The sequence below is a fragment of the Aplidium turbinatum genome, chromosome 10, assembly GCF_918807975.1.
Source record: "Aplidium turbinatum chromosome 10, kaAplTurb1.1, whole genome shotgun sequence".
Lineage (NCBI taxonomy): Eukaryota > Metazoa > Chordata > Ascidiacea > Aplousobranchia > Polyclinidae > Aplidium > Aplidium turbinatum.
The window spans coordinates 22,211,756-22,225,768 of NC_137481.1; the positions used below are offsets into that span (position 1 = coordinate 22,211,756).

The 14,013-nt window shown below is 36.4% G+C and overlaps 1 protein-coding gene across 1 annotated transcript; it reads right to left on the minus strand.

Moving 5' to 3' along the window:
- Nucleotides 1–1,198: 1,198 nt before the first annotated feature.
- On the minus strand, nucleotides 1,199–8,998 carry LOC145778714 (uncharacterized). The gene is made up of 6 exons (XM_082590271.1): nucleotides 8,862–8,998; nucleotides 8,400–8,459; nucleotides 7,826–7,905; nucleotides 4,307–4,462; nucleotides 2,561–2,699; nucleotides 1,199–1,800 (listed from the first exon to the last, which is right to left on the minus strand). The coding sequence occupies exons 1-6, from the start codon at nucleotides 8,884–8,886 to the stop codon at nucleotides 1,643–1,645; spliced, it is 618 nt and encodes a 205-aa protein (XP_082446397.1). The 5' UTR covers nucleotides 8,887–8,998; the 3' UTR covers nucleotides 1,199–1,642.
- Nucleotides 8,999–14,013: the final 5,015 nt, after the last annotated feature.

Sequence of the window (14,013 nt, forward strand, 5' to 3'; positions counted from 1 at the left end):
GGCTGACTTATGAGAAAAGAAAATGTTCCTCGTGGTCTTGGGTTCAGTTAGAAAAAAAGATCTGAGTGATAGGTCTGACCATAGATCTGACCTACAGAATTGTAGGAAAGTTAAGAAACGGTGCCCTATGAACGTCTTAGAGTAGCAAAGAGTGTGAGAACCTGGAAGTCAAAATTTTTTAGAAAGAAAACTGTAAGTAAAGCCGTTATGACATAGGGTCAAATTAGGAAAGGTGAATGTTGAACGCAGTTTTACCGCCATGAGGAGAGTAAAAATGTGGCTTCGTACCACAATGACAGACAACAGTTTAACAACCGAATGTTTGCAACTATTCACAAACAGGTGATGGACATCATTGACTTAGACACTGTTGCAAATGAGCTCATTCGAGAAACCGACGCGCGTAAATTGTACTTTGGAATGGTTTGATATTTGTCTATATACACATAGCCTACAGTAGGCTATACAAATTATCCCGTGGACACATTTTATACTTTGCAGCAGATTGTGACGCTATGAACGTGAAATTTATCTTTTGTTTCTTCTTGTTCAAGCTATTTTAATATATTTATTCAATTATCTTTATCTGTCTCACATTTCGATTGTATGGCTAATAGGGGAAAAACGATTAACGAACTGCCCAGCATTATCGCTATATCTTATCTTAAAACTTTAAAAAGTGCCCTTTTTTTCATAATCCTGTCCCCCCCCCCCAGTCAAAAATCGTTCCGGCGCCCCTGGTTGGAGAGCATTGCCATAACAATTTCATAACTTCTATGGTGACCTGCAAATTTAAAATCCTATCTTTCTGGCTGAAAGTCATATGTGAACCGCTAGGCCTACCTCATTAACATTTCATTGAAGCTCTTCGTAAACCTAAAGGTTCGATTCTAGGTCGAGTCATGCCAAAGAGTTTAAAACGGCATACGGTACAATGATTCTATTCTTGTTTTCGTCGCTAATTTACCTGACTGTGGAGCCTGCAAGCATGGCACGCCAAACCGGCGGTCAATCATATCCTTCTTCCTCAAATTTAAATTTAGTCTTTTGAGATTCATTCTCCTAGGTTACGTTAGGTAACCACAATCATGCTAGCTGTATCACCTTAAACATCGGTCATTTTACATTAATTCAACGTCTCAACAGAACCATTTTATAACCAATAAAACAAAAGTGATTTTGTAAGTTCAATGTCAATTAAATTTTGAAAGCTAGTAATTTGCAGTTAGAACGCTAACGCACCTGTTTCTCGTTACATAAGCCTCATGAGCACTCCTCAGTGGCCGGTCGCAAGCAATGACCTTACATTCAGTATTTTAATGCATCAAAATGTACAATATTAGTCATATCGCTGTCAATTCTTGCTACAAATCGGCTGCCGAGAAACATATTGTTGATTGGATGGTCTGAATGGCTAGCGTGGAAGCTACACCGTTATGGTTGGCGAATCGCAGCTGCTCGCTGTACTAGTGAGTGCTCAGCCTTGTGCTGATAGCCGGGAAGAACGCCCCTTTCTTCACAATTAGTCATGGGATTTAAGGATGACACACGTTAGGTAACAAATTAGTACAAAAATATTAAATAAAAAATCACATTATTCATTATACCACTAAAAATGTAAACATAGAACGTTTCAATTTGATCAGCAACAAGATAGAAACGCTGGAATTTCCTTGCTTTCCACTTGCAAAGCTGCATTCCACACTTTTACAAAGTTTTTATCCTCAATCCTCCCACCAGCGTCCTTCATACTGATCCTATATTTCATGTGATTCGTCAGCTTGTTATACATACGGGCGGCTAAAATCAAGACAGAAAGGTCTGATGTTAATGTAATAACTTGGTCTAATGATATGGTTATATAGTTATGAATCGCCCTTGCACTTTCAAGTGTTCATGGTAGGACTATTTTCAAAATACATTTTTTTCTATCTCTCTTCTAGGTTTGGTGGCTGTACAATTTTAAGATAGTGGTAGCACTGTTTTATCGATGTATTCTTTACAAAATTTTATGTTTTTCGAAAATTGTCAACTTTTCGAAAGTTTGCATTAGCCTTCAATTCAATTTATTTTTTGCTTCTGCAGAACGGCAAAGCAAACATACAAATTCGACACCAACAAAAGGAAAAGACGGCAAGACCTTTTTAGGTTTAAAGAATACATCAATAAAACAGTGCTACCACTATCTTAAAATTGAAATTTAACTAAAGCTATTCTTTTAGGCTTAGTAAAATGAAACATGTTTTGATACGACAAGATAGCTACCTCGAGAAAAAATCTGGGTTAAACGGCTTCAGTTAACTAAAGCAGGAAAAGTATTAACTTCACAAAACATACATTTTGAAATCAAATTTCAAAACAGATTACAAGTTGTTTACTGCCATAAAGTTGGTGTAGAGGAGAAATCACTTTCATCTTTGAAGCGAGATTTTACGTTTAAATGCAGAAGCTTTAAAACGCCATATGTTTAATGATTTCCATTAAATATTCACTAGACGCCCCTGAAAAAAAGCTCCCATTTTATTTCCTACACTTGACAATAGCCAGCTATTCATTTTACCTTTCTTGCATTTGGCTCCTTTTTCAGCCCAAGCGAGTTTCAGTTGAAGAGCGAGAATTGCGCTTGTAATTGCGGGTAGAACTGTGGCCAAACTGCTCTTCAGGCCGAACTCAACAGCGTCCAATTGAAACACAACAACCTAAGGATAATATTGCTGAATTTAAGAACAATTGGGTTGAGTAAGCTAATTGCCTCGTCTACGTAAAGCATCATATGCGATGTCAAGAGTGTTATATCACATGTTTTCGCTTTTAAAAATGACTAAACTAGTTGCTGCAAACTAAAAAAATATCGTCAATGCAATAATCTGAGTACTATGATAAGCTAATCTAATTACCGGTTACTATTAGTTAATGGGCGTTTTTTTTCGACTAGTTTTCGTTTTGATTTGAAACAGTTTCAAAGGCCCCACCTTGAGAAAATCCTGCGTACATCACTGCACTCATGAAGCACTAAATTTTCATAGTTCTATAAAGTAACGTTTGTCACTATCGGTCATGTATTTGGCTACTTACTGATTTGGTATATAAATTCAGCAGTGGTATTATCTCGAGAGTTTAGCTTGTTAAATGTGAGTAAGAATTTTCGAAATATGATTTGCATGTTTAAGTAGCCTCAGTCATAGCTTTGACAGGGGTTTCAGGAAGTAACTACTTTTAGTACTTTTCGGCTCCATAATCTTGTCAGAAACCAGAAAAACATCTCGCCTGGTCTTGGAACACCTGTCGAGTCGTCTACCCCCATAGCTTAGCCTATAGTTGGTTAACCGCACGAGGGAATCGCAAGGTCAAGCGGCGCTGGTTCGGCTATCGGGATGTGCGCTTAAAGCTCCCATTTTAAGGACTGCTCTTCAAAAGAATTAGGAACCAAGTAGATGAAATAATTCACAAAAAACAAGATATTCACAATCACAAACTTCACACTGTCAATCTCGTTACCCAGGCCTATGATAGTGGTTCAAAGCCTCTATACAAAACTGCTATGAATAACTTTTTAGAGACTTTCTCAGTCCACGAATTCATACCAACCAGCCAGCCAGATATAGGCTAATATATTTGCAGCCAATTTAAAAAAAAAAATTCTTTTCTCTTTATGAAGAACTAATAGGACTTTCTCTTTTTTTGATTGGGAGGCTATCGCCCCTCATCAATACCAGGCCGAAGTTATCTTCTCAGCAACCCTGAGTATCAGAGTTTATGTTGATTGAAGATTTGAAATGGGCTTACGCTAAGGATTGGGTTAGGGTTTGGATTTATGAAACCCAACTTGAGAAGCTAAAATAATCTAATCTTAATCTAAAATAAATTACAGAAGCCAAGATCATATTTAGCAAGCGACATTGCTTACTAAGATAGTTTTATGGTGTTAAGATTGCAATAAATCAGCAATGCTTCACTAACCAAGACCATACAGTGGTCTATTATATGGTATAGATCTATAGTACGACTTAACAATAATAATGTTATTGTTTTATTTATTGTCGCTTTATAACTGCCAAGCTCTTTTTGCGACAGGGCTCATGTTTAATTTTGTATCAGGTTTACAATGTCATCCCATTATTACCAGACTTATCCTCATTGCATTATGCAAAAAAGAATAGGCTACAATCGGTACCGTTTTTGAAGTCTTCGGTTTGATCCGACCTGAAATCAATCTCAGACCCACCAACACAGCACCAGAGCCGATGGCGAAACCCCTTGGCTGCTGAGCTGGTATCTTATATACAGAACGATGTAACAATGTCACCTGCATGAGCTGGAAGGACATGACGACAATTGTGATTGTGAGGTTAGCTGCTTTAAAAGCTGTTGCTTGCTTTTTCCAGGCACGAAATTTATGACAAAACTCGTTTTGTAAAGAAGAGAGCAGGCTCCCTTGGTCAATGTCAGAAGGATTTAAAACCTGCAAAATGTGTAGTTTATATTAAAACCACTGCACCGGTAGTTTAATCTTTTCTTTGCAGCTTTTAAAGAAAAACAACCCCATAGGACAGTGATAACGCATCTCAATTTTGATATACAAAGTCAGCAATAGTCAGTGTTGGGCGCGATAACTCATTTTTAAGTTAAGCGACAACGATAATCGATAAACGAAAAATGTCTAAAGCGATAACGATAAACGATAAATCAAAAAAAAAGTTAGAGATAACGATAAACGATAAATTATCGCCGATAATGTCCGATAACGATAATTTTTTTTTTTTTGTCTTGATTAGCGCTGCCCCATCCCATGCAGCACGAACTGTTTTCATCAACATGACGAAAAATCGAACATAATATACTGTAGTGTAAAGGGACAAAACTTTTTGTAAGTTATGCATAAATAGAATCGCAATAGCGGCAGTGGGTATCGAATCTTCAACCTCTTGATCCAGAATCAAACCACTGAGGTAACCGCCGTGCTTATAATTATACCTTCAGATACCAGTTGGATGCTGTTATCAATTGAGTTACACTGCCACTTACGTGCAGTAGGCAAAATAATTAAATCAAATGAAAATATCATAAAAAATTCCAAACTTTGTATTTTACTTTCTGCTTAAAAGGGCTGTTTACAGCAAAGTCAGCAATAATTGAAAAAATTCCCAAAAACGCAAAATGCTTGAAAATTTATCAGTAATCTTAAGCGTTATTGGTAGTAAAAATGTGCATACTGTGAAATCCATCAAGCTTGTCAAATTAGTCGTGTTTGTTTAAGAACAATAACATAATTATCGTAATTTACTGATAATTTCAGATAATTTTTTTTGTTTTCTTTGTGAACACCATCATTAAAGCAATGGCAGAACGCTGAGTTGTTGAGATAAGAATTACAATGTAGGCACTGTATTAGTGGGAATAAAAATATTTGATTGAGGTAGGCTATGTCGCATAGGTAGGCTACAGTAAATGAGAAAGGTTATACTGTATTTAGCATAATTTTACCACGCAACTCGATCCGCCTATTGTCATGCAAAAACTACTACAAGATGCAAAAAATGTGATGTCGGTCTGCATGTCAAATGCTTCAAGCAATATCATATACCGCAATGACTTGTTTCAGTGATGTTGTGTTACTTTGCTAATTTTCATCTTCATATTTTTTAAACTTTCATTTCAATAAAATGCTCGATGACAATAATGACATGACAAGACATGAACAAGACATTTCCCATTTATCACTTTGAGCGATAAGTAAAATGTAATAACGCTTAAGCATTACGCACAAGAAACTTGTGAAATTTGATAACGGATTTGCCTAGCGTCTTATATATAGGACGACTTTTTTCTCAAAAATTACAAACACAACTAGGAAAAAAATAATTGTGATATGTTTTTTAGGTCATAATTGTGCAATATTTTCCGAATTTTTTTTTAAGTACTTTCACTTTCGGCACAAATGGGTTAACTTTGTAAGTTAAATGGCACTTATGCATTTGGTTATTATTTTTGGATTAAAGTTATATCGCCAAGCTAGAAAAAAATCGATCTTACAGTCTATAACCGATCTTGTGTTGTTATTGTGTGTGAATTTTGTCTTTTAATCTGAGTTTGTGACGTAACCGCACGTCTCAAGGCAAGTTCTTGCAATTTTAGTTAATCTACTCATCTAAAGATTTAATACGCTTAAAACAGTAAGTTTCATGTTTTGACGAGAGAGATTTTATTTTTTTATGGCAATTACTAAAAACTAACACTTCCAACAAAAAAAGAAAACACAAGAATAAAATAGTTGATCGTGAGGTGGCGCGAAAGACCATGTTTCCGATGTAAAAGCGGCCTCGTATTGCGACACTTTCACAAACCACTTGCCAATTTCTTTCGCTTCGCTTCTAAGGAAGCTGTTTCGCCTGTGCGCTACATTTTAATTGTAAAATTCACTCGCGATTGCCCATTGCAGCAAAACAACAAGAGAATTGTTGCATGCATTTCATTGCATTGCAATTTCATGGTCTTTCCACTTGTGTGTTGATCCAAAATAAAATTTATCGGCGATAATCAAATATTGCCTTTGGCGATAACGATAAACGATAACTGAAAAAATAATTGAGCGATAACGATAAGCGATAAAAATTTATCGCCGATAATTATCGCCTATGAATTATCGCCGATATATAATGCCCATCACTGGCAATAGTCTATCACAAATTATCCCGGACAGCAAAATCCATCATTTAGATTTTGCTGTCTGCGATTTTTGTAGTGATTGAGTACGACTGCGTTGTTGAAAGTGCGTTTCATAAAATCAATATTATTATTTTACTTACCACATTTTACACAAGCGTTCACGAAGCAGGTGTTGTATTTAGTTATAGCTAGGCCACGGTTATAGCACAAATTCATCATCTTAAAGGTAAAAAGTTTTTGGCAAGAACAACTAAATCCAAAACCATTGATTTGACCAAGGTAGGCTAAAATCTTTTCTGTGCAATAGGCTACGCGAAAACGTTTTTATATTCTATCCAGAGGTGTACGGAAGCCGGAGTTTCGGAGTATTTAGGAGCTGGAGTCTCAGTTTTCGGCCGGAGTCTAATTTTTTTTGCCGGAGTCGGAGTGGAGCCGAAGTCTGAAACTCTTGATAAAAACAGGAGCCGGATTGAAGCGGAATCTTATTTTTCAGCAATTGATACTTTTATCATACAATTATTTACGCTGAAGGCTACTTAGAGCAATTGTTATTTTGTGTACTATGCTTCTATGGTTTTATTCTCCAATCAGTAATTGTGTCATTTAAAAATATGCTTTTCTTTTCATCACGGGATAGGAAAGGTACAAGTGGTATAAATAGCTGGCTATAAAAAATCTGGATTGTGGTTTACGTTTTGCGTTTAAAGTTGGATTGGAGTTTGAGTCAATATTTTTAAAATATTTGGAGCAGGAGCGGATTTGGAGTCGCAGACTTTGGAGTGGCAGTGGAGCTCCAATCCAAGCGGGAGCAGAATGAAGCAGGAGTCCAGAAAATTTGACTCCGTACACCTCTGACAAATATCACAATGACATGAGTACACTAAGACGACGTTCGTTGTCTTGGTTGTTTACGTGATTTCTTGCACTGAACGAAATAGGTTACATAGGCTACCTGGAGATACAAAATGCCCCGTTAATGACACATAATCAAATATGTATTTTAACAACATTGTCGGTCTGCATAATGTTCATGTAATATTTATTCAACAGTAGCCTATATGGCAGTACTTCGTAACGAAGATTTAAAGTTCTTCAACAATGATGTAGGTTTGTAGTTATTCATCAATGATGTAAGTTTGTAGTTATTCGGCAATACAACCTTTATATCAGCCTCCAAGATTGGAGATTTGTCTTTTGTCTTTTTCAATCCTTCTTCCAATGCTGGGATGCCACTGGGAGCTAAAATTGTGAAAAAGAAAAGTGAAGTTTGATATAAACATGAAAATTAAACAGCTCACTCAAAAGCGTAAGAGACTTGAAGGGCGTTTATTAACTGCTTCTTGATTTAAAATTTTGATGGAAGAGTCATAAAATAAGTTATATCGCAAACAAATGGCATTAAAATCCTGTAATGCCGGGATGGAGAGGGGCAACATTCCACTTTTTTTCCAAAGTTCCCAAAACTCTAAGGTCATTTTTGTTCTACCTCATTAATCATATAATTGGTGGCCCAACAAGATGGGAAGTCGTCTTCAGAAACAAAATATTCCCTGATTGATTCAATATCTGCATGCGTTAATTCATTATAGAAAAGAACTGGTTTGCTATCTGGTCGGTAGCCGACTCAAAACCAGCCATTTGCGATGAAACAAATTTAAGTATCTGCTTCACATGAACTGCGTTTTACAACATGATGGTTGTTGTTAAATGTAACATCAATTAGCCTTCCATACCACTTTTAATGAATTGTTTTGATAAGGACTGGGTTGGTACTTCTTCTGGTACGGAAGATTCTGAAAGCGAATAAAAGTTGTGAGTTGATGACTTGTCCCTTGGTGTTGACATTAGACACTTGATTGGTAATCCAGCCCTTGCACGTTTTTAGCCTAGGCTCCTTGTTGCGTCATACAATCAACAATTACCGATGACCGATTCTTACTGTTTCACTAAAAAGAAAACACAATCATTCAAATGCAAGTTGATAGGCTCTCACCCAAAGATGAGATTCAGCCGGTTCACACTGCTTCGGGCAAACTGGGTCTTACTTACAGTTATTAAAGGTAGCTATGCGAATTGGTTTTCGGGTTTGACATTCAATAAAAATCTATTCGCTGAAAAACGTAAAATTGTACTCCGGTCTCAACTGCCGAATTAGATTCTCACTCCATTTACATTCAACAAAAAATCTAACTTACCACTTATTGGGTTGTGGTAAGCCATTACAAGTTTTCGTCTTCTTTCAGATTAGTCCTTTGATCTTATTCTATAAACACGTTATAACCTCGGCCTAGGTTAGCAATTGGGAGTAATGCGTAAAAGAAAGCATTTAAAGTAGCCTATGCATCAAGGTAGATTATGAGAAGATTTCTCAGTCCGAAGTATTTACTCCCTGGAAATTAACTTTATTTATCAAAACAGCAAAATCAGATCACATGACAAATGCCCAAAATATGATCAGAAAAAAGATTGCCTAATGGGGTAATATTTATGCTTGGACAGTCAGCAAAGAGTGAAAAAGAGTAAAAAGCTTGAGACCCAAAGAGGCAATTTATTTGGTCCAGATCTGGTAGAGATCTGATCAGATTCGTAACCAATCTGGTAAAGATCTGGACTAGACCAAGCGGTTGTCTGGGTAATAGTCCGGGGCTGAAAGTGGGTTTTTAAAGTCAACCTATAAACTTACTGGAATACTGAGTGGAACTTTTTTGTAGAAATACTTAGAGGGGTCGTATAGGAACAATTTTAGAGAGGTTGCCACCTTCCAAACCCTGGGCAACATTCCGATTTCGTTCGGTTTCCAAAGTCCGTAAAATCGGGGAAATCTGCCAAGACAAAATTTGGAAAACATCTCAATTGATCCAAACATAGGCATGTTATATACCATTTTAAAGAATTTTTTGTCCAGATTAATAATAATGAGGTCTTAAAATTTCTAATCACTTTGAATTTAAGTTATTTAAATTAACAATTCTCGATTTTTTTTTTATAAAAATCGTAAGAAAAAGAGGGATTTGGAGAAGCATTATTTTGAAAAACTGCTGAACTCTTCTTTTTATTTAACAAAATACATAATCATTCTTTAGCAGATAAAAGTTCTTCGTCGATGTCACTCTCACTCGGACTATTGCCAACACTCCATTCACTTTCGCAATCGCTGCATGTAGCCTACAAAAATCGGTACAGCCAATTTTCGATTTCGAATAGGAACATGCTTTTGTGTTACATTTCGAAGCTGAAAAAAGAAAAGAGTTTGTCTTAGAGTTTTTCATGTTCTTGATAATGCTTGTCTTTTTACCACTAAACATGGCTGTCAATTCATTCTTCTAAAAATGGATGGAGCAGCCAAACTGAACGGTAAAACAATGAATTTGTGTATCAAGTGACTTGACTATCATTGATCAAAGCTATGGAAAGATTAAACTTGTTATTATATGATATCATACATATCAAATCCTAACTTGTGCATCCACAGCTATTGATTTTTAAGACCTCGTCAGGAGCAGATTTGATTCCAGTTGGTAGCATAATTGGATGGAGTGTTTTGGTTTATTTCACCTTTATCCCATCCGTACTAAAAGAAACCAGAAGAAAAAAACACAAAAATTATGATCTTTTTGAATTGCATAGCAATCTTTTTCAATGAAATGAATGCCTAGTTATACAGAAATTAAAACAGAATTCAAATATAAATGTCTATCTATTTTAAACTACCTGGCAAGATTCCAAATTTGGTGGGTTACCATCGAGACACGATCCCGAAACTAGTCTTTGATATCTTGCTCGTTTGATGTTAAGTTCGAGAGCTTCATCTCTTGGTGGTAGAGAACAAAGAGGTGGTGGTGTGGAAGTTATTTTGACTCCCCGGTTTTACGTCGTCAAATAGTTTCCCTGAAAAGCAAGATTGTATTTAGTTATTTATTACTATGATTTGTTTAAGGTTGTGATTATCACAGTTGCATCTGATGACTGACGAATGTAACCTGGGATTACGAAACGCTTTGCGCTATATCCAACAACTGGTTTTCTTATTTGGGCTGCAGTTCACAATAGTTTACCAAGAGTTGATCGAAAAAAATTATTGACACTTTTTTACGAGTAACAAAGAAGAAAGTTACCTGTTATCTGCAGAGCTCGTGCTTTTCCATTGTAACAAGTAGCCACAAAGTTCTTGCACTCGTTGATATATTCATCCTCGTCAGCTGTTTCGTCGCCAAGATGAAGAAGGGGTGACTTTTTGATGGCACTTAGGGCTTTCTTCTTATCCACACCATACATCATAGGTACACTGTCACAACCGGTCATTGCATACATGGACATGATCTGGGGAATGACATCTATGTGGTTTTGAACAGACTCTTTGATGGAGATCAGATTCTTTCCTTCTTTAAATCCTTCCTAATGGAAGGATTTAAAGAAGGAAAGAAGGTTCAGCTTCCCACTGTTTGATTTGATACGAGTGGCACAGAAGAACGAAAACATCCTTATCTTCACAACAAACTTTGATTGATGATTTGCCATCAGTGATTGCTGTAAAAACCTGACGAGGAATGATAACATTAGCTTCTTCTTGTGTCGTTATCAAGTCGTGTCTTTCTGAATGTCTACCATAGTGAAGTTTCTCTGGGATGTCATCTTTTGAAGTGATGATGAGTTTGTTGGAAACTGATGGGAGATTTCCTATCAAATCTGCTTTAACCATTTCAATAAGTTGGAATTATTGGTTTTAGTGACACGTAGGCTAAGGTGATTTCTTTGGAAGGCAATGGGCTTGACTTGTTTAGTGTATGTGAACATTGAAATTGATCCAAACTCTCTTGTCTGGTGTCAGATTTAATGCTGAATTCTTTGTATAAATCATAGATTAGATAGACATCTGACTTCGCCAACTTTTTAGAAATGTAACATCGAACACCTGCAAGGAAATCGTTCACTTTTCCTCCCTTAGGCCAATGAATTGCACTGTGAAGCATTGCACAACCAGTCAACCATCAATTACTATCGCATCAGGAACAATTTTCCTTGTAGAGACTTCGGCTTTCAAAGCATTTTTTAAAACAGATTTTGATGTAGAGTACCTGCCTTTTCTTGTGTTTTTGAATAGTGCTGTTGGAACGGGTGTAAGTTCATACTTGAAATGATCCTCCAACTGGATACGACCAGCAGACAACAAATACATGACTCTTGAGAAAATTATATCTGTGTTTTATACCTCTGCTGTTTTGTTCTTTGTTCCAGACTTGCCTGTTTCTTTCATTGTAACAACTTCCTTCTTTATTGCCGATCGAAAACCATCAGGTAATGATTTCTGAAATGAAGCCATTTGTTTTTTACCAATCTCCACCGATTTATTGACATTTACTTTAGTACCAGACAGCTGACTAGTATAAATATTGCAAAGAGCACTTTCTGGATGGTTTGAAAAATCAAGAGGATGGAGGCATGTTTCAAGAAAGTTTTGAAGCTTCACCTTGTCTGCAAGATCTGCTTTCATCCTTCCTTCTTGGTTGACATTGTACATTCGTGATTCTCTCTGATGGCATCCAAAGATTGGAGTACTTCATTGCATGAGTGTTGACTTTTGGCTCAGATTTGCAAGGTTCTTGGCTTTGTTGTCTTTCCGATGATTCCATTAGGACCTTTGCCGAACTTCATGTAGAAGGTTTCAATCATCATGTCAGACCAAATACCAAAATACCATACCATATGCCTTCTCTTTGGCGCAGAACATGTTATCCTTTCAAAAACTGGTCGAGGATTGTTGGCCCAAACCTTGCATAATTGATATGTCCAGCAGTAAAGAAGTGAGAAATCATTTGGTGACATGCATGAAGATGTAGGGGATTTTCTCCTTCTCGTTCTGCTCCTACAAACAAGTAAACAATATCATAAGCAGAACTGGCCGTATCAGATTGTTAATCCAATGCTCAGCAATCATACTTTTCTGTGCTAAAAATTCCATTCTTTTTTCCAGATTTTCAAAGGATTATACATCATCTATGAAACTCTTAAGCAATTCCATGACAGCAAAACGTAGTGCGCGCATGTTCATAGGGAACTTTTTACCAGTCATCATTTTCGGTACACTGCAAAAGCAGATTGTAACCAAGGGACAAGACCACTGTTTTCCATCACAGTAGAACTCCAACACATCCTATGAAACTCATTAGGCTAACCAGTGCATACCACCAAGTCTTAAAATTATGTGGTTCCATCGTAAAGCATCAGACCAGATAACATCTAAAGCTACTTTGTAAAGTTGCTGATCCAATGTGAAAACAGTAAGTCCTTGCCCTGATTGAACAGTGATTCTTTCAGCCTCATGCATCACAGTCAAAATTGTTGAGGGATCAGATGGTGTTTTATCGATGAGTAGTAAGAAAGATACCTTGGATTTTGGTTTCAACGAGATGCCAGTTATACTAACGACACTCCAGACTGAAAAGCACAAACTGAACGAGTGACCCATTTTCAGTCTGGAGTGTCGTTAGTATGCAGTTACAGTTATAGTGCAAAGTCAAATTTAGCTTACAATTTTCATTTTATGTATATTGCAGATATGTAATTCCTGATGAGGACACACGTACGTGTCGAAAACGTTCGAGTTTAATTTTAATTATGTTATATTTGTGTATGTAATACATCATGTTAAACCCGCTGAAATTACTTTGTTTTATTTCTCTACTTTTTATTTTCTGAAAAAAACGAAAAGAAATAAAATGAGAAAACAAACTCAATGCAAATATTCCAAACAAGGGTGATGAAGACATGCCATAGCAGTTTAGAATGAACTTCATCATGCAATACCATGTCTTCATGTTCTATTTTTACACAATTTACCAACAAAATGAACAAATACTAATGGGAGAAAATGTGATAAACTGATCAGAGTTTTTTGTGAATAACTTAAGACCTCAATATTATTAATCTGGACAAAAAAATCCTTTAAAATGATATATAACATGCCTATGTTTGGACCAATTGAAATTTTTTTCCAAATTTTGCCTTGGCAAATTTTCCCGATTTTACGGACTTTGGAAACCGAACAAAATCGGGATGTTATCCAGGGTTTGGAAGGTGGCAACATCTCTAAAATTGTTCCTATAGGACCCCTCTAACTATTTCTACAAAAAAGTTCCACTCAGTATTTCAGTACAGGTCAACTTCACCAGCCCCGGACTATAACCTGCAGATGGTAGTTTCACCGCGTGCGAGTAGAAATTGCGCAAGGAAATTCTACATAAAGTCTATGAAGAATATAAAGAGTCGAAGGCGGTGATTAGAAAATGGAAATTTGTGAAATATTGATGTGAAAAAGATGATGAATTTATTAAAATGAACAGCAAAATA

What these genes read in the sequence shown, in the direction of transcription:
- LOC145778714 (XM_082590271.1), bottom strand. Translation starts at nt 8,886, where the DNA reads ATGGCTTACCACAACCCAATAAGTG. An exon ending in TCTTGGAGGCTGATATAAAG is followed by an intron (nt 4,463 to 7,825) that starts GTTGTATTGCCG and finishes CACATTTTGCAG; the next exon opens with GTTTTAAATCCTTCTGACAT. An exon ending in TGTCCTTCCAGCTCATGCAG is followed by an intron (nt 2,700 to 4,306) that starts GTGACATTGTTA and finishes TATTATCCTTAG; the next exon opens with GTTGTTGTGTTTCAATTGGA.